The sequence below is a fragment of the Podospora bellae-mahoneyi genome, chromosome 2, assembly GCF_035222275.1.
Source record: "Podospora bellae-mahoneyi strain CBS 112042 chromosome 2, whole genome shotgun sequence".
Lineage (NCBI taxonomy): Eukaryota > Fungi > Ascomycota > Sordariomycetes > Sordariales > Podosporaceae > Podospora > Podospora bellae-mahoneyi.
The window spans coordinates 2,262,315-2,288,214 of record NC_085881.1 but is presented as its reverse complement, the minus strand read 5'-3'; the positions used below and the strand labels follow the sequence as shown (position 1 = coordinate 2,288,214).

At 52.8% G+C, this 25,900-nt stretch overlaps 8 protein-coding genes across 8 annotated transcripts; 4 read left to right on the top strand and 4 right to left on the bottom strand.

Annotated features, from left to right (window-relative positions):
- Nucleotides 1-335: 335 nt before the first annotated feature.
- QC761_205525 (uncharacterized protein) lies at nucleotides 336-809 on the bottom strand (the record flags this gene model as incomplete). Its single annotated transcript, XM_062876276.1, has 1 exon — nucleotides 336-809. The coding sequence occupies one exon, from the start codon at nucleotides 807-809 to the stop codon at nucleotides 336-338; it is 474 nt and encodes a 157-aa protein (XP_062734858.1).
- A 1,173-nt stretch (nucleotides 810-1,982) lies between these two features.
- On the bottom strand, nucleotides 1,983-4,129 carry BUR1 (serine/threonine protein kinase, CMGC, CDC2/CDK subfamily; the record flags this gene model as incomplete). Its single annotated transcript, XM_062876275.1, has 4 exons — nucleotides 3,652-4,129; nucleotides 3,400-3,584; nucleotides 2,938-3,334; nucleotides 1,983-2,880 (listed from the first exon to the last, which is right to left on the bottom strand). The coding sequence occupies exons 1-4, from the start codon at nucleotides 3,801-3,803 to the stop codon at nucleotides 1,983-1,985; spliced, it is 1,632 nt and encodes a 543-aa protein (XP_062734857.1). The 5' UTR covers nucleotides 3,804-4,129.
- A 122-nt stretch (nucleotides 4,130-4,251) lies between these two features.
- QC761_205510 (uncharacterized protein) lies at nucleotides 4,252-4,911 on the top strand. Its single transcript, XM_062876274.1, has 3 exons — nucleotides 4,252-4,367; nucleotides 4,431-4,586; nucleotides 4,646-4,911. The coding sequence occupies exons 2-3, from the start codon at nucleotides 4,454-4,456 to the stop codon at nucleotides 4,684-4,686; spliced, it is 174 nt and encodes a 57-aa protein (XP_062734856.1). The 5' UTR covers nucleotides 4,252-4,367; nucleotides 4,431-4,453; the 3' UTR covers nucleotides 4,687-4,911.
- Nucleotides 4,696-9,972, bottom strand: QC761_205500 (uncharacterized protein). Its single transcript, XM_062876273.1, has 5 exons — nucleotides 9,454-9,972; nucleotides 8,488-9,396; nucleotides 8,228-8,429; nucleotides 5,650-8,106; nucleotides 4,696-5,584 (listed from the first exon to the last, which is right to left on the bottom strand). Exons 1-5 carry the CDS (start codon nucleotides 9,574-9,576, stop codon nucleotides 5,289-5,291), a joined length of 3,987 nt encoding a protein of 1,328 aa, XP_062734855.1. The 5' UTR covers nucleotides 9,577-9,972; the 3' UTR covers nucleotides 4,696-5,288.
- Nucleotides 9,973-11,248: 1,276 nt separating this feature from the next.
- NAP1 (histone chaperone) lies at nucleotides 11,249-13,582 on the top strand. The gene is made up of 4 exons (XM_062876272.1): nucleotides 11,249-11,607; nucleotides 11,801-12,603; nucleotides 12,659-12,978; nucleotides 13,032-13,582. Exons 1-4 carry the CDS (start codon nucleotides 11,561-11,563, stop codon nucleotides 13,080-13,082), a joined length of 1,221 nt encoding a protein of 406 aa, XP_062734854.1. The 5' UTR covers nucleotides 11,249-11,560; the 3' UTR covers nucleotides 13,083-13,582.
- A 637-nt stretch (nucleotides 13,583-14,219) lies between these two features.
- Nucleotides 14,220-16,325, top strand: SER33 (D-3-phosphoglycerate dehydrogenase 2). The gene is made up of 2 exons (XM_062876271.1): nucleotides 14,220-14,780; nucleotides 14,909-16,325. The coding sequence occupies exons 1-2, from the start codon at nucleotides 14,485-14,487 to the stop codon at nucleotides 16,017-16,019; spliced, it is 1,407 nt and encodes a 468-aa protein (XP_062734853.1). The 5' UTR covers nucleotides 14,220-14,484; the 3' UTR covers nucleotides 16,020-16,325.
- A 741-nt stretch (nucleotides 16,326-17,066) lies between these two features.
- On the top strand, nucleotides 17,067-24,114 carry MYO2 (Myosin type-2 heavy chain 1). Its single transcript, XM_062876270.1, has 5 exons — nucleotides 17,067-18,429; nucleotides 18,492-18,624; nucleotides 18,711-18,900; nucleotides 18,962-23,103; nucleotides 23,192-24,114. The coding sequence occupies exons 1-5, from the start codon at nucleotides 18,295-18,297 to the stop codon at nucleotides 23,359-23,361; spliced, it is 4,770 nt and encodes a 1,589-aa protein (XP_062734852.1). The 5' UTR covers nucleotides 17,067-18,294; the 3' UTR covers nucleotides 23,362-24,114.
- A 297-nt stretch (nucleotides 24,115-24,411) lies between these two features.
- Nucleotides 24,412-25,393, bottom strand: FAP7 (factor activating pos9). The gene is made up of 2 exons (XM_062876269.1): nucleotides 24,879-25,393; nucleotides 24,412-24,749 (listed from the first exon to the last, which is right to left on the bottom strand). Exons 1-2 carry the CDS (start codon nucleotides 25,208-25,210, stop codon nucleotides 24,554-24,556), a joined length of 528 nt encoding a protein of 175 aa, XP_062734851.1. The 5' UTR covers nucleotides 25,211-25,393; the 3' UTR covers nucleotides 24,412-24,553.
- Nucleotides 25,394-25,900: the final 507 nt, after the last annotated feature.

Genomic DNA, 25,900 nt, shown 5'->3' with positions numbered 1-25,900 from the left:
ACGTGATGGGGCTGGGGATGGTCATTCAGAGACGTAATTACTTGCGAGAGAATTCACTATAACATCAACAACACCAGTATCACACAAGGTTACATTCACAACTGAACGCGATGTTGAAATGGCTGCACAACCTGAAAACAAGTATGCAATTCTCCTCCGTTCTTTCGAACCTTACTCTGAAGAAAACCACAAGCAGACACTTTCAGAATGCATCTAAGACCCTCTCCAAACATGACTTTTACACATTACTAATACTCCTCGCTTGTTGACCAAATTCCAGAAGCCAGCTGCAAGCCACACCAAAATTCACGCTTTTCTGGGTGTCTATATCCTAATCACCCGAATCTCCCGCGCCAGTGATTATTTTTACTACTGTTCTTACGCCCAGTGCTCGTGTTTACCTCAGCATAGAAATCGGGCTCCCGTGCGGTACTGCTCCTTGTTGATCGTCTCGTGACAGGGCTTGGTTGAGGGGGAGGTTGAGGTGGAGGAGGGGGTTGAGCTTGAGGAGGGGCTTGTGGTTGAGCAGGGGATTCATCATCAGTTTGCTCGTCATCCATTTCAACCTCGGCCTGCTCCTCAGCCGGTTCATCATCAACTTCCTCATCATGCATTTCGACATCAGACCGCTCCTCTGGTGCTTCAGCAGACGGATTATCATTCAAGCCAACCTTACTCCTCAGACACTTCAGCAGACGGTGGTTTGGACCCCCTCCTTCTCTTCTTGCCTTGCCTCTCAGACCCGCCAGGAGACCTCGACCTCTTTCTCTTCTTATCATCACCACCCTTTTCTCCTTGCTCGCCACCATCCTCTTCACCACTCCCCTCTTGCTCACCACCCCCCTCCTCACCACCCTCACCCTCACAAAACCCAACCCTTGGCGGTGTGCTCGGCCGTTCCTCAGACCCACCGACCAGGCAATTTCCTCCTCCGACCTCTCTCCCGACCCCTTCCGCAACTCATCATCCGCCTCCCAACCATCACCTGGCCTCCGACTTCTTCTCTGCCCACTTCTCCGCGGCGGCACCACCGACGGTCGTGTACTCTCCACCTCTCCCGAACTCGACGTAGAGCACCTCTCCCACCCACCATCAGTCGGAAGAACCCTCCCTCTACTGCGGCCCTTGACCCCGGCACCGGCACCGGCACACCCAACACCCTAGCCGCCCGCTCAATCTCTTCTTGATTATGCCGGCATCTCCAACCCCCCCCCCTAAACATCCCCCGATTCCGCCTCCCGGATGATGCTGATGCGAACGAAAGCGAGTCACCCACTTCGGACGAGCCGTCCTCATCAGCCAGCACCCTCGACCTGGCTATGCCAGCCCGAGCCCTGCTTGTTCCTAGACTCAGATGCAAGGAATCACTGGCTGTTCTCAGCCCAAGAAGTCTTTCGACCGACGATCCGAGCGGTGATGGCAAAGGCGGTAATTTAACACGCTGCCGTGGTCTCTCCGCTGCGTCCTCGGATGGTTGCTCAGCTGTCTCCTCGGGTGCTTGCTCAACTACGTCCTCAGGCTGAACGACCCGAAAAAAAAGAGATTGTCTACGTGGTGGGTCTGCAGGCAGCTCCGGATCCGAAGAATCACCAGAAGCAAAAGATCGGCTTCGGCCGCTTGCTTGGACGAGCAATTGTCGATTGCATGAGTTGAGTGACAACGAGCGTGACGGCGAGCATGACGGGCGCAATCGTGAGGGTGCTAGCGGCTCTGCTTCAATCGACGGAATAGGTCTATCAGGACTGTACAATGGGACTGGCCTCCTGTTTGCTACTGGTGCCGGATTGCTTTGACGTCCATCCCGTGATGTAGAGCCACCCAACTCCCCCCCCGCCCCCGTCAGGCCTCTGCTCATGACCACCAGACCCCGGTCTGGGTTGCTCATCCTCCCCCGAGCGCCTGGAGCCCCGTTTGGTATTCCCGCCTCCTTACCGACGGGGATTACGTCCGTATTCCTGCTCGTGGCCTCTGCGACCCTGAACCTATCTAGGATGCGGTGGACCATCGCGAGGTGGCCGATCTCTGTCCCTGTCCCTGTCCCTGTCCCTATCGCGGTCTCTTGGCGGCAGAGGTGACCGACTTCTGCTGCGCGTGCGATTGCTCCTTGTGCGGTCATCATAATCCCCCCTCCTCCTGTCCCCTGGGCCTCCGCGGTCTCGCCTGTCGTCCCTCCGCCGATCGTCTCGTCTTGGAGCGTCCCTATCATAACTGGGAATATACGTATCGACGTCCTGACGATTTCCTCCGCCACCTCCACGAGGAGCTCGATCACGGCCGTTGCCATAGTCCGCAGGTGGAGGTGGGCGCGGTGGAAGCCTGGTGTCTCTGTGCCAAGCGGGCACTCGCTCGTCTGGTGCCGGGGCCGGACCACCAAAATTGCGGTTGTTGTTGTTCCGAGGATAGCCTCTTCCGCCGGGGCCACCGCTGTTCCTGTAGCCATCGCCGTCATTGTTGGGACCGCGGCCCACGGTACCGCCCCTGGGCGCTGGAGGCAACACGGTTCTTTTCTCATGGTACTTCTTACGATCATATTCGTGACTTTCTTCGAAAGACGGCAGTTCTTCTGGCTTGGCGGGGTATGGGGGGTTGCGGAAGTAAGGGTGCTGCAGGGCGTCATGAGCGTTGATTCTGCTCCTCCAGTCCAGCTTGAGAAGCTCTCGAAGTAACGAGATGGCACCCGAGCCGTATTCTCTGAACCTTTGCCCCAGGTTACCTTGTCGCGGCTTGGGTGACATCGCTTCGGCTCCAGGCAAGTCTTTCAACCCAGGCATTGTCTCGATGGTGGGCGTACCGCAGAGGTCCCATATCAACTCCAACTGGTGCCCATCAGATTCGCCGGTGAGAATGGGCTTGCCAACTAGCATCTCGCCAAAAACACACCTAGGGACATTGTCAGCATGATCCCTTGCAACAAAGAATCGACCACAGGCTGCCTACCCAACTCCCCACAAGTCAATCGATGTGGTGTATCGTTTGAGATGCATCAACAACTCGGGCGGGCGGTACCAGCGCGTGACCACCAAAGCAGTGTAGTCACGCGTTCCTTCCCCACCGCCGTGACCAGGCTGTGGTGTCTTGCCCTCGTAGTGTCTCGCAAGACCGAAATCAGCAATCTGAAGAATGCCCCTGTTGTTGATCAACAGGTTGGCAGCCTTCATATCTCTGTGCAAAATGCGATTGGCGTGTAGATACTCCAGGCCCTGGAGCAGTTGCTGCATGTAGCACTTAATTTGCGGCTCGGTCAATGTCACCGAGGGGTTGTCGAGCAAGCCCGACAGGTCATGGTCCATGTAGGGCGTGACCATGTACATGATGGGTCGCTTTCGTTTGTCCGCTGGCAAAGGGCGCCTGTTAATCATGCATGTCCTGGAACCTCCTCGACAGATAGCATCAACTCACCACTCCTAGGCGGGTGTTCCACTGCCATATCCTCCAGTCGGAGGATGTTGGGATGCGACAGTAGCTTGAGCAGCTTGATTTCTCTCAATGCCGTAATCGGAAAGCCATCCTTTTCGTTATGCATGATGATCTTCTTGAGCGCAACCAAAGCACCCGTCTTTCTCGATCTCGCGCGGTAAACCTCTCTGTGTAGGGCAACAATGTCAGCTTCGGACACGGCCAAGATGGGAAGGCAAAAGAACCACCACCTACCCAAAGGTACCCTCGCCCAGTTTCCCCAACACCTCGTAGTCGGCAATCTTGGAGCACCCGACAAAGCTGCTTCTCGGCCTCTGGTGCGCAATGGCAAAGCTGCGGGGAGATTGCGGCCTCCCCGCAGCCTCCTGCGACTCGGAGGCGCTCATCGCGCCGTTGTAACTGTTTTGTTCGTCTTTGATGGCGGTTGTTGGACGAAGAATATCTTATCGGCTGTTTCTGGATAAGGCTTTCGTCTGTTGAACTGACAGTGGAACAGTTGACTGCCGCTGATGGAATTGCTGACGTCTGGATTGCTTCGCAAGGCCGTTTGTCAATCCAGAATGGTACGTTTGATCCAGTTTCTGCAAGCTTGCTGCCGAAATACCCTTATCCTCTCAATTCGCTGCTTTCTAAAAGTGTGACGAAGAAGAGAAGGTTGTAAGAAAGCAAAGAACGGGCAAGAGACCAAGATTAAGCCGAGAGCGCGCGCTGCCGATGCCTGCCAAGAAATGACAGACGCACCTTGCTGGGCTGGAACCCTTTCTTGGCTGTTTCTGCCTTGTTCTTCAGGCACCCACACCCAATGACGGCAGATACAGAGTACGTACCCCAACCCTGGTCACTGAGAGGGCGAGCAATCGGCGCAACGACGACACAGCCAGCTCGAGAAGCTCCAATCGCGACACACCTACCAACCCACCCATTTCTTTCCCCGTCTGCCACCAGCCAGCGTGAGTTTGTCCCTCTCTATTCAATTGCTTTGTCTCCTTCAGTACCTGATCTCCTCCATCCAGCAGAGAAAGAGAAAAAACCAAAAATGTTCGCCCGCTTCTCCCGAGCCCTCCCCCGCTCCCAACTCGCCGGCCCCATCCGGCCCCTCTACCGCTATACCGCCACCGGCCTGGGAGCTTCCATGTGGTTCTGGATCTTTTACAAGGCGAAGGAGGACGGTATGTCTTTCTCAGCTCTACCCCTCGAGCCAGAACAGTGTTACTCACAAGAAGAACAGGACCTGTCCTTCTCGGCTGGAAGCACCCCTGGGATCACTAAACGACTCGCATCGAGGATATGAAAACGACGAGGTGGTGAAGAGAAATAAATGTACATACCTGGTCAGGCGCCAAAGTAGCAATAACGCTGACCCAACTAGACGGACGGACAACAGGCCTAGGAGGAAGCCAAGAGCAAGAGAGGGAGGAGATACCAAATTAAATCAGTTTAACAGTCACATTGTTTGCTGTTCAGTTGATATTATACGTTAATCTCTAAGTAGCAGGATTATACAGCCCACTGGTTCTCGATACTTTCAGAGAAACCCGCCATGTCAAAACGAGACACATCTTCCCTACTTGTCAAACACACACATCACACCCACCTACCCAACCCAATCACAACCCAAACATATTTCAACTTTCGCTCAAAACCTTGACTACAAGTCTGTATATACTTTATCTCTTGCCACACGTTTCCGCCCAGTCCTTACCAACGCCAGCTGACCCAGTCCTTACCAACGCCAGCCAGCCCAGCCCAAAAAGACTCATGTCTATCCATCCATAACCTACATATCCACGTATAGTCATACCCATCCCCTACCTAGCTCTCCCCATTCTCCAATGTCCAACCAGCCCAACCCATTCCATCCCTTACACCCATCAAAACCTCATCCTCTCCAAAATAACCTTGTACTCCTTCCTCTTCTTACCCCCCTTCTCCCCCCCCCTCAGCCACCCCTTGACCCGCCCAACCCACCCCGCCAACCTCTGAAAAACATAATGCTCTCCCACCCACGCCAACCCCAAATACACCCCCGCCCCCAACCCAAAAACAAACACAACTTTGTACTCCCAACTCGTCCTAGTCAACCTCATAAACCCAATCCACTCCGGCGGCGCAACAGCCATAAACCCATTCAACCCCAACGCAGTCGCCATCGTGACCAAAAAAGGCCCTATCATTATTGTCAGCCATCATCACCACCCCCTTTCATCTCCCCCGGGAATGTATAATACTCACAATTCTTCCCCACCCCCTCCCTAAACGGCCTCCCAGCATTCAACACCCACCCCGCAAGCACATACTGCCAGCAACTAACCAGAAACAACCCCGTCACCTCGCTATTCTCCACATCCGGCTTCTCCCCCGGTTTTGGCGTCGTTGGCGCAATAAACCCCTCCATCCCCCTCACCCCCACAAACGCCACCGTTTGGATACCGACACAAACCGCCATGTGGCACATCAACGGCGTCAGCACCTTCCTGGACACCAAATCCGCAATCGGCTTCTTCTTGCACAGCACCGGGTACGGTTTCGACCACCCCATAAACACCGCTATCGGCAGGATCAACGCCAGGTCAATATACAGAAACTGAAAATCCCCCAGGTTGGAAGCAGACGCGTAGAGGAACGAGACTGTCGTGAACTGGATCGCCGAGTAGAGACTCATGTACTTGAAACAGGCAAACGACGTCACCAACGCGGCCCGGCCTTCTCTTATCACTTTGGGGACGCACGTGATGTCAAAGACGCGCGAGGTGAAAGGGGCTGCGACAGAGGCTTCCGCTTCCGAGAGGGAGATCCCAACGTCGGCTGCCTTGAGCGCGCCGCAGTCATTGGCGCCGTCGCCGCAGAAGCCGCACGAGTAGTCGATGCTCTGAAGCTTGTCGACCAGCTCGTGCTTCTCATCTGGCGACATGCGCGCAAAGACCTTGCCGGTGACGAGCATGCGCTGCATTACTTCTGCTGGGGCGTAGTCGACTACCCAGCGGAAGACATCGCCTGAGACTGCGATGGAGTAATTCCTCATGTTAGAGATGTCGTATGGTAGCGAGGCGTCGCCTTCCGGAGGAGCCGGTAGTGGGAGTAGGGTTCGGGGATCGAGACGGTAGATGGGGTTGTCAATACTCTCCCACTGTAACTCGGCGTTGGGGTCTTTGGTGTGCCCTGTTGCGAACCGAGCGTAGAAACAATGTGCCGTCTCGCTGATCATGCCAGATTCCCTCGCCACACTGATGGCGGTCAAGATGTTGTCGCCGGTAACCATGACAGTTCCGATATTAGAATCTCCAAGTTCCTTGAGTACCGCCGCCGTGGTAGGCTTGAGCTTGTTCTCAAAAATGATGAAGCCGACAAACTCGAGGTTCGACTCGACATCATGCCTGTGCATCTTCTGAGCCTTGACCCAGCTGAGCTTCTTGATATGTCTCGAGGCACAAGCGATGACTCTGTACCCCTTGCGAGTATACTGCCCCAAGACCTCGTCATAATCCTCAGGGAATGTCTCTGGCTTGCAAATCTCCCTCATACACTCAGGCGAACCCTTGACATAAATGTCTCCGCTTGGCTTACCAAAGTCTTTGACAATGACACTGGCCCGGCGAAGATGAGACACAAACTCAAACGACTTGAGCACACCCAGTTCGATAGAAGATGCTTCCCCAGTGCCATCAGCTTTTGCGTCCGGAGGCGGCCTAGCGATTGAAGGCTTCAGAGTTCCTTGCTCCTCGTCATCCCCTTTTCCACCACCCAGGTCACCCTCTTCGAAAGACCACTTTGTAAACTCAAACATCTTTAGCTCAAGAGGCTCCCCGAGCATCTCGCCATCGATCTTCCTCAGCGCATGGCAAGTGGCCATGGTATAAAGCGCCGTCGACCTGGTGTCAGGCTTACCCCCCACAGCAGGGGGCTGGTCATGACCAACCGCCAAATCATCAGGATTTTCAATCAAATCAATAAACTTGTTGGTGTCCCTAGAAACGAGATGCACACCAAGGATGTCAAGGCCCTCCTCTGTCAAAGTCCCAGTCTTGTCAAAGCACATAATGTCAAGTTTTCCTCCAACCTGAACCCTCTGCGGGCTCGTGCAAAAGATGTTCTGTCTCTTGAGCCGGCGCACCGCAAACGTGGTGCCAATAGTCAAGGTGGCCGGCAACGCCGGTGGAACCACAATCGTGATCAGATCCAGGGCGCGAATGATGATTTCATGCCACGCCAAGCCAAGGTGAATGAAGTTGACGATACTGGCCAAGAAACCAACAGCTGCCACAATGGCCATCACACCAATGTACCGGAAGGAATCTCTGTAGAACTTGAAGCCAGACGGCTTCGGGAAGAGCATTGACCGAACCAAGGCACCCTTTGTTGTGTTGAAGCCTGTCTTGATAACCATGGCAAGAGCAACAGCTTGTTCATCTTCATTCTGAGGCCTTCGAGCGCGGATGATCTTGGTTCCGCAAAACAGAGTGTGTTTGGCCACCTCGGCTACTGGTGTTGGAGCATTCAAATCAAGCTTCCGAAGCGTGTCGTTTGAAGCTGGGGTTTTGGTTATAGGTATCGATTCTCCTGTGAGCATGCTCTCGTTGACAATGCAGTCACCGCTTAGAAGGATGCTATCGGCAGGAAACTGCGTCAACCTGGGGTCGCTGACTTCGTAGACGTCACCGGGTACTAGTTCGCTTGAGAGGATTGTGTTCCCTGGGGTTGTATTAGCGGCTATCACGGACTAGAAATGGTCTGTGGTCATGTGGCAAAGAGGATGCTGCGCTAGAATACCGCAAAAAGTGCCCACTGACCTCAAAAGAGGAGAGAAACTTACAGAAGCCGTGTCGACAGATTCTGACATCACACTCAAACCGAGAAATGTCCCGAAGTCTCCTCTCAGTCTGCCGTGTTTCTATCAAAGTCTGTATGATAGAAATGGCCGAGATCAAGAAGATGGCGCAAGCGTAGTAGTAGTATTCGTCCAGAGACCATAGGACAAGACTGGCGACTTGAAATACGTAGAATGGGTGAAAGACCTGAACTTTGTCAGCAACCGGGCTTTCTTCGAATTCACATATGTGGGGGGAAACTTACTTCCTTCACGAGGAGCTGGCCAGTAGTCTTCTTTTCGATATTGATATCGTTTTTCCCAAAGACAGTGCGACGGCTGACCTGCTCGTCGCTGTCGATACCATTGCGAACGTCTTGAACATCTGTCCAGAGGGGATCCTTCCAGCCATTGCAGATGAGAAACTTGTCGCGCACAGGGTGGAAGAAGAAGCGAATGTGGCGATAGTCTATGTACCTCAGTTCCGGAAGAATTGGATCTGGATCGTCATCCAGGAGGTACGAAGTGAACTTGGAAGGCGACCCAAAAACTGTCGAAAGCGTCCTCCCATACTCCTTCGATACCACATCCACCGCGGTCATCTCGTTCCACGAGTTTTCCACCACCACCCACTCGCACTCCCTGAGGAGCGCGGACCTCCCAACCAGCTTGACTCGCCACTTTGGCGACCAGTAGAAGATTAGCCACCCTACCCCCAACGTGAATACACATATCAAAAGGTACAGAGCATAGCCGATTTTACTGGTTCTGAACCCCGCGATCGCAATGTAGAGGTCCTCATTCTGAATATGCGCCTTTTGACTGTGTCGATTCGACCCATATCCACTCCCTGCCGATGTGCCACTGTCCCTACGTAGCAACATACTGTGCACAGAGTCCCCTCGTGATTGCGTGGATGCGCGCCGATGGAGGACGTAATCGTTTTCCTCGGCGGTTCGTTCGAGGTCGGTAGAGTCCTGTTCCTCGTCGAGTTCGTCGTCGAACGGGAGCTCGTCCAGATCCCCGATGCGCCGCTCCTCTATCGCAAGAGGGTCATTCAGTTCATCTTCTTCCTGCCAGAATGAGAAGCTTGCTGTGGAATCGGCTCGTGAGCGGCGGTGATGAAAGGCAGAGACACTCGTGGGTAACGATTCAGCCATCGGCCCCGAGTAGAGCTATGTGTGTGGTTAGTACCACTGCCGCAGGCTTAGATTGTGCACGGTTCCACTCACTTCATCGTGCGCCATCTCAACATCCTCGAAAACGCTGACGCTGCTGTGGTTTCCTTGGAGACTATAAAAGCCATTTCGGTTGCTCGCCACCGGCGGCAGATCGTGATCTCGGTCGTTTTCCATGTTGGTTTGGGGTATAAATCGGAAGGCAGCTGATAGATCCTCAGCAAGGTTCTGGAGAGAGAGAAATTGATCGCATGCGCATTGTCAACAGCAGCTGCCAATGGATTGGCCGTGGTATAGCTGAGCGCGTGGGTGAAATGGATGAACCGAAGCTAGAATTCAGGTACGGAGAACAGAGCGGTTGTGGAGCTGGTTCCGATAAGCACCATGACGTCGGACTCGATTGGATCTACTCGGATAGCTGCATGGTGCGTCTTGGCAGGCCAGCAACACTCTTGATGACCTAGAATGCCATTCATACAAGATGCGGAGGATGTAGTTATTCCTAAAGATTAATAGACGTCAAGTAAGTAGTCAGATGGAGTACTGGATATATAGCTTGTATATTGGATGACACGGAACATTGTGTGTCTAGTTGCAGAATCATACTACATTTCATGTGGGTCATGGGGTGCATGTCTGCTCAATGCACATGCCTCAAGGTGCCACTAGACGTGTCCCTGCATTTTATTCAGGCTTCAAAGTCAATATTTGGGACCTTTGGCACTCTGGATACCGATTCGCCGATCAGTTCTTGGGTAACTAGGTAAATGTGTGGGAGTGTGTTCCAATGTGGTGCTCATACACTATTCTCCGTACCGCTTACAAGAATCTTTCCTCTTTTGGTTGTGTAAGTGGGGGTCCACAGACAAAACTACAATGGTTCTTGGCTCAAAGATTACTTAGGAGGCTTAAAAATATGCCAGCCAGCAGCGTAGGGAATCTTGAGGCTCACATGTGTAGCTGGCATCGTGAGATGAACAATGGTCTGGCAGACTTGGGGCTACCTTGCACGAATCCTGCAAAAGGTGGCGAGCAACGGGATCCTCGGTAGACATTGGACTTCCGTGATGCTCCGTAGCCGACATCCATCTGTCATCCCTCAACACCATTTGTTCAGGTAAATGTTGAGTGTTGGCTGGCTACCGGCCTCTTGGCGTTATATCTGCAAGTATGCAGTCATCTGAAGGATGCCCACACGGGTAAGTAAGTTGAAATTCCGGAGATCCCGTGATCATTGATATCGCCCGATCGATTTAGAAGACATATGTACTTTGTGACAATACACTTACTTTGCCCGTCAAAAGTCCATATGCAGCAGAGACAAGACCTGTCTGTGATGGCGTGTGTTCATTGTGCCTACTGTGCTGTGTAATCATCGGCTTCGGATGAGGAGTCAAAGGGTCCCTCCCAAAAGTAAAAAGCGAGTTTGACAGGTGGGGACGGAAAGTCGGTGGGCTGGAAGTGGGAGGTGGGAGGTGGGAGGCGAAAGAAAATTTAGATGCCATCCCTGGAAACTTTGACGGGGCCGGATGGATGGCGAAGCCCTAGATAGGCTGGTGATATGCCATGACATGCCATGCTCTCTGACAAGAGCAAGATGAGAGAGTGACAGTAGGGCCGCAGAGAGCGGTGAAGGTGAAGAAACCAGAGCAAATTCTGCTACCTAGCATTAGCAAGAGCCGGAAGAGGCTGCCACGGCTGCCACGTCAACCAGGAGGGCCCTTGGTGATGGCTGTGGTCCGGTGTGGAGATTCGAGATGCGACTCATGGGTGAGGCATGCTAAGCTTCGGTTCACGGATTGGAGAAAGCAACGGTTGGGAACATTGCCATCGCGATCCAGACCACGCCCAGTAAAAAAGAGGGAAAAAAGACGCGTAGAGCCACTGTGAGTGTTGGGTGCAGGCAGTGAACGCCCAGTGACCGCACAGGCCGGTGGGAGGCAGAGGCGTAAGGTTGCCCCGCAAATTTTTTAGTGACCCATTGATAGCTTTTCCTTCCCCTCCCTCAACATTTCCTCCGGCTCTGAGCAATCTGTCGACGCTTCACCACCCGCTGTTTCCGTGCAGTTCTTTCTCCTCGTTCTGCCCTCACAAATCGTCTGTTTGGTGCCGCTGTTTTCACGATCCCATCCTCGTCCATCATCACAATCAGTCAATCAAAATGGCCGAACCGATTAAGAACAAGCGGCCCGACCCCGCCGTTGCCCCGTAAGTTTTCTCGGCATTCTGTCTGCTTGCCAGTCGGTCGACTGCCCCCGGCCGACTGGCGATAAGCTGTCTGCCCTGCCCGTACTGTACTGACTGCGACTCGTCGACAACAGCACTCCTCAGAACACACCTTTGAACGCAGCTCCCATCTCATCGCACGCCCAGCAGCCCGGAGTTGCTAGCATCAATGAAGGTTCGTATCCATCTCCCCCATCTACCCCGCCGTTGTTACGGCCCAACAAGATTTGGCTTGTGATCATGAACTGACCATTTTGCATGACGCAGAGGATCTGGGTGGTGGTGTCACTGCCGCTTCCATCTTTGCTCACGACCCCCGCCTCGTGTCTCTGATCCAGGGCCGTCTCGGTTCCCTCGTTGGCAAGTCTTCCGGCTACATCGAGTCGCTCCCTGCCGAGGTCAAGCGCCGTGTCTCCGGTCTCAAGGGCATCCAGAAAGAGCACTCCAAGCTCGAGGCCGAGTTCCAGGAGGAGGTCCTTCAGCTCGAGAAGAAATTCTTCGCCAAGTTCACCCCTCTCTATGAGCAGCGTGCTGCCATCGTCAACGGCAAGACCGAGCCCACCGAGGACCTCGTCAAGGCCGGCGAGGAGGATGAGGACAAGGCGGAGGGCGCCGCTGTCGAGAACAAGGGCGCCACCGACGGCGGTAAGGTCAGCGGTATTCCCGAGTTCTGGCTCTCTGCCATGAAGAACCAGATCTCCCTTGCCGAGATGATCACCGACCGCGATGAGGGCGCTCTCAAGTCCCTGATCGACATCCGCATGGAGTACCTCGACAAGCCCGGTTTCCGCCTGATCTTCGAGTTCGCTGAGAACGAGTTTTTCACCAACAAGATCATCACCAAGACCTACTACTACCAGAACGAGAGCGGGTATGGCGGTGACTTCATTTATGACCATGCCGAAGGTGACAAGATCGACTGGAAGGCCGGTCAGGATCTTACCGTTCGCATCGAACAGAAGAAGCAACGTAACAAGAGTAAGTTGAAGGCGAAAACTCGTGTAAAATTGGGGTTTTTTCTAACACAAACCAGCCACGAAGCAGACTCGCATCGTTAAGAAGACTGTCCCAACCGAGTCCTTCTTCAACTTCTTCTCGCCCCCCAAGCCGCCCACCGACGACGACGACGAGGCGGCCGAGGATATTGAGGAGCGTCTCGAGCTCGACTACCAGCTCGGTGAGGACATCAAGGAGAAGCTTATTCCCCGCGCCATCGACTGGTTCACCGGCGAGGCCCTCGCTTTCGAGGAGTTGGACGAGGAGGACTATGCCGATTTCGACGACGATGATGAGGATGACGAGGACGATGACAGCGAGGACCACGATGATGAGGACGAGTCCGAGGAGGACGAGGTAAGAATCAATTTTGTCCACCAGACAAAGGTCAAAGACTGACAGCTTTCCAGGAGGATGGCAGCAAGCCCAAGCAGGAGCCCTCGGAGTGCAAGCAAAGCTAAATGGTGTAGACTTCTCGCCAACATGGCCTAGCATACTTCATTGATCGGGCAATCGCCCCTCCGCCCTCTACCCGGGCCTTTTTTTCACTGGTGTCCCAATTACACTGCTCATCAGCAGGCTCCATTAGGGAGCAATACGGCGAATGATGGACATGCAGGAGTGCCGAAATTGAGCTCTGATTTGTACTTGTTTTTGAGGACATTTCCGGGTAATATGTCTTGTCTTTGCATGCCCTTTGCGTTTGATGGCTTCTCCTCGTCTCAGTTTGTTTATGGGTTTTCAATTTTCATTTGTGCGGGTGGGAAGCGATTGTCTTTTCCCGAGATGTGAGGGCATACTAGAAGGCAGACAAAAAGGGGGGCTCACAACTGGGGGCAGGACGAGTCTCGAGCACTGTATGGGAACACTTGGTATTAGGTTTATGGCACCTGAGCCCAGCAGTCAGTAGGCAGTGAATTCACATTATGTAGCAAACTCATCAACATCGTGATCATCATGAGGTGTCTTTTATTTTGTCCATGTCTGATCTGAGGGCCTCCGTAGTCGCTGCTGAGCAGGCCCAGGATGTCGGATCGAAGTCGACTCATTGCGACCCCGGCACACGGTGTGCAGCTGAGCCGTACATATGCGGCGATTATGCGGGGTGAAATGTTCGTTGGTATGGGGGCCTCTTGACCCGGAAAATTAGGTGATACATTGAGGCGATTGTTCCATTTTTGGTGTTTCGACAGATCCAGGAATGTCCCGGTATCCGGACCGGAATAGACGACCATTGGTGGTAGACCCTGGATGTAAGTGCTATGCTATACTTTTGGTACCTGGACAAGAGACAAAGAGTCGAGGTAGTATCTATGGATGTGTTGGATAACATAGTTCCATCTTGTCAAAGAGGTATGCTACGTGAAGGGCCTGGGAACCGGAAATAAACTAAAAGAGAGCCATTGGGTATTGGGTGTTCTATAGAACGTATAGTATAGTCTAGAGTGAGTAGGTACGTAGTCAGGGCGAGCACGCCTTGATCGGAGGCGCAGGTGTGGGCTTGTCGAATGAAGAACTCGCATTCCGTCATGGATGGCCCAAAAAGTTTTCTTTTTAGCCAGCGTGAACCCACCACACAGTGAGTCAACCCCGCCATCCCCAAGAAACCCCACCATGGAACCATCCCACCGTGGATCGACCTTGAACCACGGGCTGAGTATTCAAAGAGGTGACACATCCCACGCCTTGTTTGTTCGGGGGACCTTTTTCTTCTTCAATCTCGACTCAAAACTTTACCCAACTTTTTCTGACCGCGAAGAAGCTTTATTAGCCCATGTTACAAAGCTTGTTCCCTGTTGCCGCCACCTTTTGAGTCAATATCTTTTTTCTTGATTCCGCCAGTTGAAAAGGAAAACTGCCACAATGACAACCCCAAAACCAATCTCACAGTCTTCGTTGGCTAGACCTGCCGTGTCCAACAGCCTCAGTGTTTCCCCTACCGCTACTTTCCACTCACCACCCGCGTCGAGCAGCTTCATGGCCAGCCTTGCGTTGCGCGCTGCTGCTAAGCAGCTCAAGCCGTTCAGCACGGAGGACATCAAGATTCTGCTGCTGGAGAATGTGAACCAGACTGGGAGGGATATTCTGTCTGGTCAGGGGTACCAGGTTGAGTTTCACAAGGCTTCGTTGCCAGAGGATCAGTTGATTGAGAAGATTAGGTGAGTTCACTATTATTACTACTACTACTACTACTATTACTACTACTACTACTACTACTACTACTACTACTACTACCACCTCACAAATCCTTATTCCGGCTTCAAATTTGCTGACATTTACACTTCAGAGATGTCCACGTCATTGGCATCCGCTCAAAGACAAAGTTGACGGCCAAGGTGCTCCAGGAGGCCAAGAACCTTCTCGTCATCGGCTGCTTCTGCATCGGCACTAACCAGGTTGATCTGGATTATGCTGCCAAGCAGGGTATCGCTGTTTTCAACTCTCCCTTTGCCAACTCGCGCAGTGTGGCCGAGTTGGTGATTGCTGAGATTATCTCTCTTGCCCGCCAGCTGGGCGATCGCTCGAATGAGCTTCACCGGGGCACTTGGAACAAGGTCAGCGCCAAGTGCTGGGAGGTGCGTGGCAAGACGCTGGGTATTGTTGGGTATGGGCATATTGGCTCGCAGCTGTCTGTGTTGGCGGAGGCGATGGGGATGAATGTCATTTACTATGACGTGGTCAGCTTGATGGCGATTGGTACCGCGAGGCAGGTGCCTACGCTGGAGGCGCTGCTTGGGGAGGCGGATTTTGTCACGCTGCATGTGCCCGAGACTCCGGAGACGAAGAACATGCTGGGGGCGAAGCAGTTTGAGCAGATGAAGAATGGGTCTTATCTTATCAATGCCAGCCGTGGGACGGTGGTTGATATCCCGGCGCTGATCAAGGCTATGAGGGCGGGCAAGGTTGCTGGTGCGGCGCTGGATGTCTATCCTAATGAGCCGGCTGGGAATGGGGATTACTTCACCACCGACCTGAACCCGTGGGCGGAGGAGCTCCGCGGTCTCAACAACATTATTTTGACTCCTCATATCGGTGGTAGCACGGAGGAGGCGCAGAGGGCGATTGGTATTGAGGTTGCGGATGCGCTCGTGAGGTACATCAACCAGGGTGTCACCCTTGGGAGCGTCAACCTGCCCGAGGTCAACATGCGCCAGCTTACCCTCGACGAGAGCAACCACGCGCGCATCATCTACATCCATCGCAACGTGCCCGGTGTGCTGCGCAGAGTGAACGAGATCTTGGGCGACCACAACGTCGACAAGCAGATTTCGGACTCCAAGGGCGACATTGCTTACCTCATGGCCGATGTTAGCGACGTCCGGCCGGAGGATATCAAGGACATTCGGGACAGCTTGGACGGACTCAGCTCACGCATTCTTACCCGGGTTCTGTATTAGATATATAGATAGGGTGTGTGTGTGTTTTCTGAGGGAATGGGTTTATCTGGTTTGTTTATAATGGGTGGATATTTTGGTGTTTTGTATGTGTGTGATGTGATATTTTTTTGGACATTTTCTTTTGTTTGCTTTGTTGACGGAGTCAGTGATGGGAGAGCAAGAACAAAAAGCATTTCAACATGGAGCAAGGAAAAATTATATCATCATATGAGGGGATAGGGGGGGTGGCGGTTTGGTATATCAAAATGATGGGTTCAACAAAATAGGGGATCAGAGATCAAGAATAACATGACTTTTGATATTCACAACGATGATGGCTTTATGTACTGAGCCTGTGAGAATGAGAGTGCATAAATGCCATGTATAAATTCCACAGGGCTAGGTGAACAAGACGGCCAGCAGCGAAAAAGGAAACGAGAAAGCGGTGAGGACTGTGGATAGTGGGTGCTTGGTGAGGTGGTGGAGGGTACCCCTGAAAAATGACGGGATCGAGTGTACACAGCGTGCTTTGGTAAGGTGCGTCCACCCCACGCCGAACAGGCCAAGTCCAGTTGGCCTACCGGAGAATTTTGGAGGGCGTTTCGCATGGGATGAGACATGTCCACTTTGTTTATGGGAGGGGGTTGGAAGGGGTTTTTATGTGATTATGAACCATATTGAAAGTGTTGTTGAAAGTGATGGGAGAAATATGACCAGACCACGGATGGACGACGTCAGTAGGTGGGTTCCATATGCAAGACCGGGTGGTTTTCCGAGACCGCGTCTGAGCCAAAACCAACTCAATATCTCGCGGTTGTTGGATATTTTGATGATGCTGTATAACAAACAACAACCTTGAGCGGTTGGAAATGGAAGAGGTTGAAACACAGAGGCGGGTTAGGGCTCACTTGACAAAAGCATGGTTTTCTATCAAACTGCCCAGAGAGAGAAAGAAAAGGGGATGTCCCCGCTTTTGTTAGTGATGTGGAGGGGGGGGGGGAACTACTTTGTAACCCCTGCATATGGGATATGCATCAGCTTTTTTGCTCCACGGAATTCAATGCTGAACAAACGAGCCCCCTTTTTGAAGATGGGGTCGGGTTGGTTGGTTGTGAAAAGGGGGGGCATCTATAACGCGGGTGGTAGGCGGTAACGAAGAGTATAAAGGATTTCCCTTGTGAAAGGCATGAGGATGGCAAATGCAAGACAGGCATCTCCAAGCTGGGCTGTTTGGGGATTTGTTGGGGGTTAGGTTTGGGGCTGGGATGGTTGAGGGGTGAGGTGAGGTTGGATGGTTTGAGGGGGCCATAGGTGGAAGGTAGTTGATAGGATGGAGAGAATGTTTATTCATGTTTAGCTTCTTCTTTTTGTGCGTCCTTTCTCCCAAGTATTAACAAGAACAAAAAAATAGGGGGTCATGGGACAAGAACATGGAGAGAGAGGCGTGCCCCAGAATCGCTGGAGAGTCCGTGCCCGCCCTGTCCAACCCCCCCATATCCAATCGTACCGACGCGATACCACTGTCTTTCTCCTCTTTACCTATCAACGAGCATTCTACAGTGCGCCAGCCCATGCACGCTGTCTCTTGTTTTCAGCCCCCTAAACTCTAACGACGGGTTTCCCTTTTCGTTTTGTCTTCCTTAACCTTTTCTCAAGCTTCACTTCTTGAGCCCGGAACGACGACGACGACGAAGAAGAGTTGCAGCAAGAGACAAACGACACTCTGCAGCGGCCATCCAACTCCACCACAACCCAAGGGCCATCGTCTAGTACCTAGGCTTGTTGCTGTCAGTGCCAGGCAAGAGAAGGGAAAGCGGAGATTCCTCGACCGCCGAAACCTAGTGACCGCTAATTAACAATTAACGGCCCCGTTAATTCCTCCCTTCCCACCTACTCATGAATGCCTTCAAGTTCAAAGGCAGACGCTCCGCCTCCAACTTGATTCGCATCACCCGCTAGTTGCCAGCGCCCTTTTTTTATTTTATTTTTTGGCAGCCAGCCAGTGCTTCTCAGCCAGCCCCTCCCAGCACAGCTCAGCACAGTGCCTTCCGCCAGTTGCGTGTTCGCCCCGGCTTCCCTAGCCCACGACGACGACGAATACCTACCTACCAAATAACACAGCCAGCCAACAATCTCCCAGCACACGGTACCCGCCTCCAGCTGCGAATACTCGCCATCCTTTCTTCTTCAGGCGACAGCTTCCAGTAATAACTGGATTCTTTTCCCAACATACTTCTTCTTTTAATACCACATACAAAGCTAGGGAGAGCTCAAGACCAGAAAACAACCACATCCAATGTCTGAGAGTTATGATGTTGGCACGCGAGCGTGGCAGCCCGACGCAACCGAGGGCTGGGTTGCGTCTGAGGTTGTCAAAAAGACGGTAGATGGGGACAAAGTCAAGCTCATCTTCCGGTTAGAAAATGACGAGGTAGGCAGCTTTGATACTCGCTGGAAGCTCATCCAAAACGCTGACTTCTGTTGTGTTTGCAGACCAAGGAACTGGAGGTCTCGCTGGAGGCCCTCCAGTCCGGCAACGACCCGTCCTTACCTCCTCTGATGAACCCTACCATGCTCGAAGCCAGCGATGATTTGACAAATCTTTCCCATCTCAACGAGCCTGCCGGTAAATAGCCCAAAGATGATATGGGGGTGGAGGATGGAGAAATGGCACGAGGCAACAGCATGCTGACGATATTTGCCGGAATACAGTTCTGCAGGCCATTCGCCTTCGATACCTCCAAAAAGAGATCTACACATACTCCGGTATTGTGCTGATAGCAACCAACCCCTTTGCTCGCGTCGATTCCCTCTACGTACCTGGCATGGTGCAAGTATATGCCGGGAAGCAGAGAGCCACACAAGCTCCTCACCTGTTTGCCATTGCTGAGGAAGCTTTCATGTAGGGACCCGCGGTGGATGCGAGGTTTGGGACACAGGCGGTTGGCTGACGCTGGGAATAGGGACATGCTGCGCGACAACAAGAACCAGACCATCGTCGTGTCTGGTGAGTCCGGTGCTGGTAAAACTGTCAGCGCCAAGTACATCATGCGATACTTCGCGACAAGACATCCATCAGACAGCCCGGGATCGAGGGCAAAGAAGGGCCCAGAGGCGATGAGCAAGACCGAAGAGGCTATTCTGGCCACCAACCCCATCATGGAAGCCTTCGGTAACGCCAAGACGACGAGAAACGACAACTCCTCGCGGTTCGGAAAGTACATTGAAATCATGTTCGACAAGGAAACAAATATTATCGGAGCTAAGATCAGGACATATTTGCTGGAACGGTCGAGATTGGTCTTCCAGCCGCTCAAGGAGAGGAATTATCACATTTTCTACCAGCTCGTGGCCGGTGTGACAGACAAGGAGCGCCAGGAGCTAGGTCTGCTGCCTATTGAGCAGTTTGACTACCTCAACCAGGGCAACACCCCGACGATTGACGGCGTGGACGACAAGGCGGAATTCAAGGCGACGAAGCAGTCGCTGACGACGATTGGTGTGAGCGAGGGCGAGCAGGCCGAGATCTTTAAGCTGCTTGCTGGTTTGCTCCACCTCGGCAACGTCAAGATCGGGGCGTCCAGGACGGAAAGCGTGCTCGCTGCGACGGAGCCATCGTTGGTCAAGGCTTGCGAGATTCTCGGTATTGATGCCCCCGAGTTTGCCAAGTGGATTGTCAAGAAGCAGCTTGTCACTCGTGGCGAGAAGATCACTTCGAACCTGTCGCAAGCTCAGGCTATCGTTGTCAGGGATTCCGTGGCCAAGTTCATCTACTCTAGCTTGTTCGACTGGCTGGTGGAGATTATCAACAGGAGCTTGGCGACCGAGGAGGTTCTCAGCAGGGTCAAGTCGTTTATCGGTGTGCTCGATATTTACGGTTTCGAACATTTTGCCAAGAACTCGTTTGAGCAGTTCTGCATCAACTACGCCAACGAGAAGCTGCAGCAAGAGTTCAACCAGCACGTCTTCAAGCTTGAGCAGGAGGAGTATCTTAGGGAGAAGATCGACTGGACCTTTATTGATTTCGCGGATAACCAGCCCTGCATCGATTTGATTGAGGGCAAGCTCGGTATTCTTTCTCTCCTTGATGAAGAATCCAGGCTGCCTATGGGATCTGATGAGCAGTTTGTCACCAAGCTCCACCACAACTATGCTGCCGACAAGCACAAGTTCTACAAGAAGCCAAGGTTCGGCAAGTCGTCTTTTACCGTCTGCCACTATGCCATCGACGTCACGTATGAGTCGGACGGTTTCATAGAAAAGAACCGTGACACGGTTCCCGACGAACACATGGCGGTACTGCGCGCGTCGACTAATGCGTTCCTCGGCCAGGTGTTGGATGCCGCGTCGGCGGTGCGGGAGAAGGACCTCGCCCAGGCAAGCTCTAATGCGGTGAAGCCGGCGGCCGGTAGGAGAATTGGCGTCGCCGTCAACCGCAAGCCCACTCTGGGAGGCATCTTCAAGTCCTCGCTGATCGAGCTCATGACCACCATCAACAGCACTGATGTGCACTACATCAGATGTATCAAGCCCAACGAGGCCAAGGAGGCGTGGAAGTTTGAGGGCCCCATGGTTCTCAGCCAGCTCCGTGCCTGCGGTGTTCTCGAAACAGTCCGTATTAGTTGTGCGGGTTACCCCACGAGGTGGACGTATGAGGAGTTTGCGCTGCGGTACTACATGTTGGTGCCGTCGCAGCAATGGACCTCGGAAATTAGGCAGATGGCCGATGCCATCCTGACCAAGGCCCTCGGCGCCAACAAGGTGGCCCCGGGTATGGACAAATATCAGATGGGTCTGACCAAGATCTTCTTCAGGGCGGGTATGCTTGCCTTTTTGGAGAACCTGAGGACGACCCGTCTCAACGACTGCGCCATTCTCATTCAAAAGAACCTCAAGGCCAAGTACTACCGCAAGAAGTATCTTGCTGCCAGGGGTGCCATTGTCAGCTTCCAGGCTCTCTTCCGGGGCTACAGGGCCCGCAAGGAGGCTCAGGAGCTGCGGACGATCAAGGCTGCGGTTACCATCCAAAAGAACTGGCGTGGTTTTAAGCAGAGGAGAGAGTTCCTCGTTATCCGCAACGATGTCATTCGCGCTCAGGCCGCTATCAAGGGTTATCTGCGCCGCAAGGAGATCATGGAGACCCGGGTTGGCAACGCGGTTCTTATCATTCAGCGCAACTGGCGCTCGAGACAACAGCTTCGTGCCTGGAGAGACTACCGCCGCAAGATTGTCATTGTGCAGAGCTTGTGGCGTGGCAAGACTGCTCGGAAGGAGTACAAGGTTGTCCGTGCCGAGGCTCGTGACTTGAAGCAGATCTCTTACAAGCTGGAGAACAAGGTCGTTGAGTTGACGCAGTCTTTGGGTACCATGAAGGCGCAGAACAAGGAGTTGAAGGTGCAGGTGGAGAACTATGAAGGGCAGGTTGCCATTTGGAGAAATAGGCACAATGCTCTGGAGGCTAGGACGAAGGAGCTGCAGACTGAGGCCAACCAGGCTGGTATTGCGGCTGCTCGTCTGGAGGCTATGGAGGCGGAGATGAAGAAGCTGCAGACTAGCTTTGAGGAGTCGACGGCGAATGTGAAGAGGATGCAAGAGGAGGAGCGACAACTTCGGGAGAGCCTCCGCGCTACCAACGAGGAGCTTGAGGCTGCGCGCCAGCAGAGCGAGCAGTCCGAGGTTGAGAAGAACTCGCTCAGGCAACAGATTGCTGAGCTTCAAGAGGCACTGGAGCAGGCTAGAAGAGCTGCTCCCGTCAACGGCGAGCTTGTCAACGGGAACGGACCGGCGTCTACTGCGCCGGCCGGTCTCATCAATCTGGTGTCGTCCAAGAAGCCCAAGAGACGGAGTGCGGGTGCAGAGCCTCGCGAGATGGATAGGTACAGCATGGCCTACAACCCCCGCCCTGTCTCCATGGCTGTTCCTGGCATGAACCGCCAGACTACTCTTTCCGGTTCGACATTTATTCCCGGTATTGATAGCATTGAGATGGAGTTGGAAGGTCTCCTTGCCGATGAGGAGGGCCTGAACCAGGAGGTCACCATTGGCCTTATTCGCAACCTCAAGATCCCTTCGCCATCCAGCAACCCTGCCCCTACCGACAAGGAGGTCCTTTTCCCTTCGTATCTCATCAACTTGGTGACGTCCGAGATGTGGAACAACGGCTTCGTCAAGGAGTCGGAGCGGTTCCTTGCCAACGTCATGCAGTCGATTCAGCAGGAGGTGATGAACCACGACGACGAGGAGGCTATTAACCCCGGTGCGTTCTGGCTCTCCAACGTCCACGAGATGCTGTCTTTTGTCTTCCTCGCCGAGGACTGGTACGAGGCCCAAAAGACGGACAACTACGAGTATGACCGCCTGTTGGAGATTGTCAAGCACGATCTCGAGAGTCTCGAGTTCAACATTTACCACACCTGGATGAAGGTGCTCAAGAAGAAACTTAACAAGATGATTGTGCCCGCCATCATCGAGTCGCAGTCGCTGCCGGGCTTCGTCACGAATGAAAACAACAGGTTCCTTGGCAAGCTTTTGCAGGGCAACTCTGCTCCCGCGTACAGCATGGATAACTTGCTGTCGCTTCTCAACAGCGTCTTCCGCGCCATGAAGGCTTACTACCTTGAGGATTCCATCATTACCCAGACCATCACCGAGCTGCTCAGGCTTGTTGGCGTGACGGCGTTCAACGATCTGCTCATGCGCCGCAACTTCCTCTCTTGGAAGCGTGGTCTGCAGATCAACTACAACATCACCCGTATCGAGGAGTGGTGCAAGAGCCACGACATGCCCGAGGGGACGCTCCAGCTGGAGCACTTGATGCAGGCGACCAAGCTGTTGCAGCTCAAGAAGGCGACGCTCAACGACATCGAGATCATTCAGGACATTTGCTGGATGCTGTCGCCCAACCAGATCCAGAAGCTGCTGAATCAGTACCTGGTGGCGGATTACGAGCAGCCGATCAATGGCGAGATTATGAAGGCGGTGGCGTCGAGGGTGACGGAGAAGAGCGATGTGTTGCTGCTGCAGGCTGTCGATATGGACGACAGCGGGCCATATGAGATTGCGGAGCCGAGAGTGATTACTGCTTTGGAGACTTATACACCGTCTTGTGAGTAGTTTTTTTTTTTTTTTTTCTTTTTTTTTTTTTTTTTCCGTGAGGGTACAAGTGAGAATGTCTGCTAACTAATGATGAATAGGGCTCCAAACCCCACGGTTGAAGCGCCTAGCCGAGATTGTCTCCCAGCAGGCTATTGCCCAGCAGGAGAAGCTCGAGTTTGGGTCGCAGGCGGGCGACTTTGACACGCACAGCATGAATGATCTTCAGGAGATGGAGGAGGGCCCGGGATCGATACAGGCGAGCGCCTAGGTGGCTCCTCGCTCGTTTCTGGGTTTCCAACAACAACAGCAGCCATCTCCGGGGGGGTCGAGCCATCATCATCATCAGAGGCCGGTGAGTGTGCTGTTGAGTTCGTGGAGGAATGGGAGTGGGAATAATGGACCGGTGCCACCCGCCGCCAGGAATGTCATGCTGAAGTCTAGGAGTAACAGCGGATGAAGGGGGGGGTGGGAGGGGGGGTTGTTCTTGCGCAGGAACGGGGGGTGAGGTGGTTTGGTTAGTAGTTGAGAGAAGTAGGGGTGGTTGGGGTGAGTGTGAAAATTTATGCCACGGATACACTACATATGGGGTGTGTTGTTATAGTGGTGGGTTCATGAGGATAAAATTACAATACATACCTTTTTACAAAGTTGAGTCGACAGTTGGGGGATGGGGGTTGGCGTTGGAAGATGGATGGATTGATGGGTTGATTGGTTTGGTAAAGGGAGGAAAAATGTTAAATAGATATGATAATTGTTGTTGGGTGTTAGACTTGTTGGAGGAGGGAAGGAGGAAGAAGAGGCTTGCTTTACTGCTGGCTGGCCCGGTTGGGGCATTGGTTCTGTTTTTTTTTTTTTTTTTTTCTGTTTGGCCAAACAGAGGAGGGGAAGGGTGTTGTTTCTTGTAGCTAGCTGTGTGGTGTTTAGTTGTTGTGTAGGTAGTAGAAGCAAGAAGAGCATGAAAGATGATTGATGGTTTCGTGGTTTTATTCTTGATTTTCAATTGAAGTGTTTGGGTGAGTGCATGTAGAGAGAGTAGGGGTTGTATAAGGTGCATAGATAATCCTCTTATATAAGGAGAGGATTTAGGATTTTGAATATTCTATGATTGATGTTGTTAATATCATCGTCTGTTGTCATTGATAGGTTCTGGACGAGCTGAGTGGCTGTAACTTTGGTAATTGCCGTGTATCATTACGCCATATAAAATCTTACTAAAAACCTCGTTTAATGCATTCTGATATGAGATGAACGGTATGATGCCCGACGACTCACTCACTCGCTGCAGCCATCTTGATGTTGATACTTCACACAGTTTAAGTCAGGGAGAATGTGTGTCTCATGGTTTTGAAAATTTTACTTTCCTTAGCTAAGGTACTGAAAACCAATCGTCATGTGAAAAATGTGACCCATCAAATTTCCCCATGCCATCCCAACTCCAATTTTGATAAGGAAAAGACAAGTTAGTTTTGGTTATTATCCTTCTTCCACTGCTCCAGCCAAGCCTCAATCCTCTCGACATTTGCCTCTAGCTCGTCGGCGTCGCCGGACTGGAGCTCGACGACGATCTCCTCGTCGTAGCTGTCGCGGGCTTCTTGGAGGAGGACGTCCATGATTTCGCTGTCGAGGTTTTCTTGGAGTTTGTGGTCGGGGTAGTTTCTATTCTTCCCGTCAGCGATCAATTCAACTTCCTCCTGCCCTGTCCCACACCACTCTTTCCCCCCTCCCTTTCCAGACATGTACCCTCCAAATCCAGAGGAAGGGGGGGAGGGGGAGGGGATAACCTACCGTTTACTCAGCCGATCAAACAACACCTCCGTCCCGGCGCGCAACACAACCACCAAGTCAACCCAGCTCTTGGGGAAGAGGTCGCAGGCATGCCAGTCGATGATCCACCCCCCTTCCTTGACCTGCTCCTCGATCGCGTCGAGGAGCTTGTCCTCGTCTACGATCCAGGACTGGTATTCTTCGTCGAAGCCCTCGTGGCAGCCCTTGTCTTTTACGACGTCGTTGATGGAGAGGTGCCGGAGGGGGGTGCGCTCGGCTAGGAGGGAGGCGTGGGTTGTTTTGCCTGTGCCTGGGGTGCCGGTTAGGATTATGTTTGGGAGGGTTCTTGTCATGTTTGCGGGAGTGAAATATTGGGGATGAAAGGGGGGTAGAATTTAGGAGGTATGGATGGTGAGAGTGAGTGGTGAGTGAGATTAATATGAGCAGTGGGGTGAGTGAGAGGAGAGCGGGTGGTGAGAAAAAATGTATAAGTGAAAGTGTGCCCCCGCTAAAATTTGATTTCGGCGTAACGGGTTGAAACGTAAAGTTGCGTAAACAAACGATTTTTACTGTGTGCGCCAAGTTGTAGAACACGGATAATTGCAAAAGGTTTATATCTATTCATCTCGTCTGATATGCCACACTTCATGTCTCTCTTCTTCTTGTCAGCTTCGAACCCCGTCTCTCTTACAGTCATACTTTAAGATGGCTCGATCTCGGGATTCCGATTCCCCTCCCATCCCATCCCATCCCATCCCATCCCATCCCATCCCATCCCACCTTTCTCAACTCCTCCTCAACCTCCCTGGTATCTTGACCTCTCGGATGCCCCCGCTGCGTGTACTCGAGTTTCGAAGGCAACTGGTGGAACTGGTTTCCCTTCTGCGCCTGGCTGGTGGTCTTGATCGGTGCTCTCGGGTAGTTCAACAGCGGATCATGTCATGCAACGGGAAAACATTGCTTTCACCAACGTGAAAGAGGGGCGGCTACCATTTCTCCCTCGGTTTCCGTGTCGCTGTTATCCGCAATGTGTCCCTTCTCGC

Excerpts from the sequence above, each read along its gene's own strand:
- QC761_205510 (XM_062876274.1), top strand. The coding sequence starts at position 4,454 with ATGTTCGCCCGCTTCTCCCGAGCCCTCCCCCGCTCCCAACTCGCCGGC. Across the intron at positions 4,587-4,645 it reads TTACAAGGCGAAGGAGGACG|GACCTGTCCTTCTCGGCTGG; the intron begins GTATGTCTTTCT and ends CAAGAAGAACAG.
- QC761_205500 (XM_062876273.1), bottom strand. The coding sequence starts at position 9,576 with ATGGAAAACGACCGAGATCACGATCTGCCGCCGGTGGCGAGCAACCGA. Across the intron at positions 9,397-9,453 it reads TTGAGATGGCGCACGATGAA|CTCTACTCGGGGCCGATGGC; the intron begins GTGAGTGGAACC and ends CCACACACATAG. Across the intron at positions 5,585-5,649 it reads GGAGGGGGTGGGGAAGAATT|GGCCTTTTTTGGTCACGATG; the intron begins GTGAGTATTATA and ends CAATAATGATAG.
- NAP1 (XM_062876272.1), top strand. The coding sequence starts at position 11,561 with ATGGCCGAACCGATTAAGAACAAGCGGCCCGACCCCGCCGTTGCCCC. Across the intron at positions 12,604-12,658 it reads GAAGAAGCAACGTAACAAGA|CCACGAAGCAGACTCGCATC; the intron begins GTAAGTTGAAGG and ends AACACAAACCAG. Across the intron at positions 12,979-13,031 it reads ACGAGTCCGAGGAGGACGAG|GAGGATGGCAGCAAGCCCAA; the intron begins GTAAGAATCAAT and ends ACAGCTTTCCAG.
- SER33 (XM_062876271.1), top strand. The coding sequence starts at position 14,485 with ATGACAACCCCAAAACCAATCTCACAGTCTTCGTTGGCTAGACCTGCC. Across the intron at positions 14,781-14,908 it reads CAGTTGATTGAGAAGATTAG|AGATGTCCACGTCATTGGCA; the intron begins GTGAGTTCACTA and ends TTTACACTTCAG.
- MYO2 (XM_062876270.1), top strand. The coding sequence starts at position 18,295 with ATGTCTGAGAGTTATGATGTTGGCACGCGAGCGTGGCAGCCCGACGCA. Across the intron at positions 18,430-18,491 it reads TCCGGTTAGAAAATGACGAG|ACCAAGGAACTGGAGGTCTC; the intron begins GTAGGCAGCTTT and ends TTGTGTTTGCAG. Across the intron at positions 18,625-18,710 it reads CCATCTCAACGAGCCTGCCG|TTCTGCAGGCCATTCGCCTT; the intron begins GTAAATAGCCCA and ends GCCGGAATACAG.
- FAP7 (XM_062876269.1), bottom strand. The coding sequence starts at position 25,210 with ATGACAAGAACCCTCCCAAACATAATCCTAACCGGCACCCCAGGCACA. Across the intron at positions 24,750-24,878 it reads TTTGATCGGCTGAGTAAACG|AAACTACCCCGACCACAAAC; the intron begins GTAGGTTATCCC and ends CGGGAAGAATAG.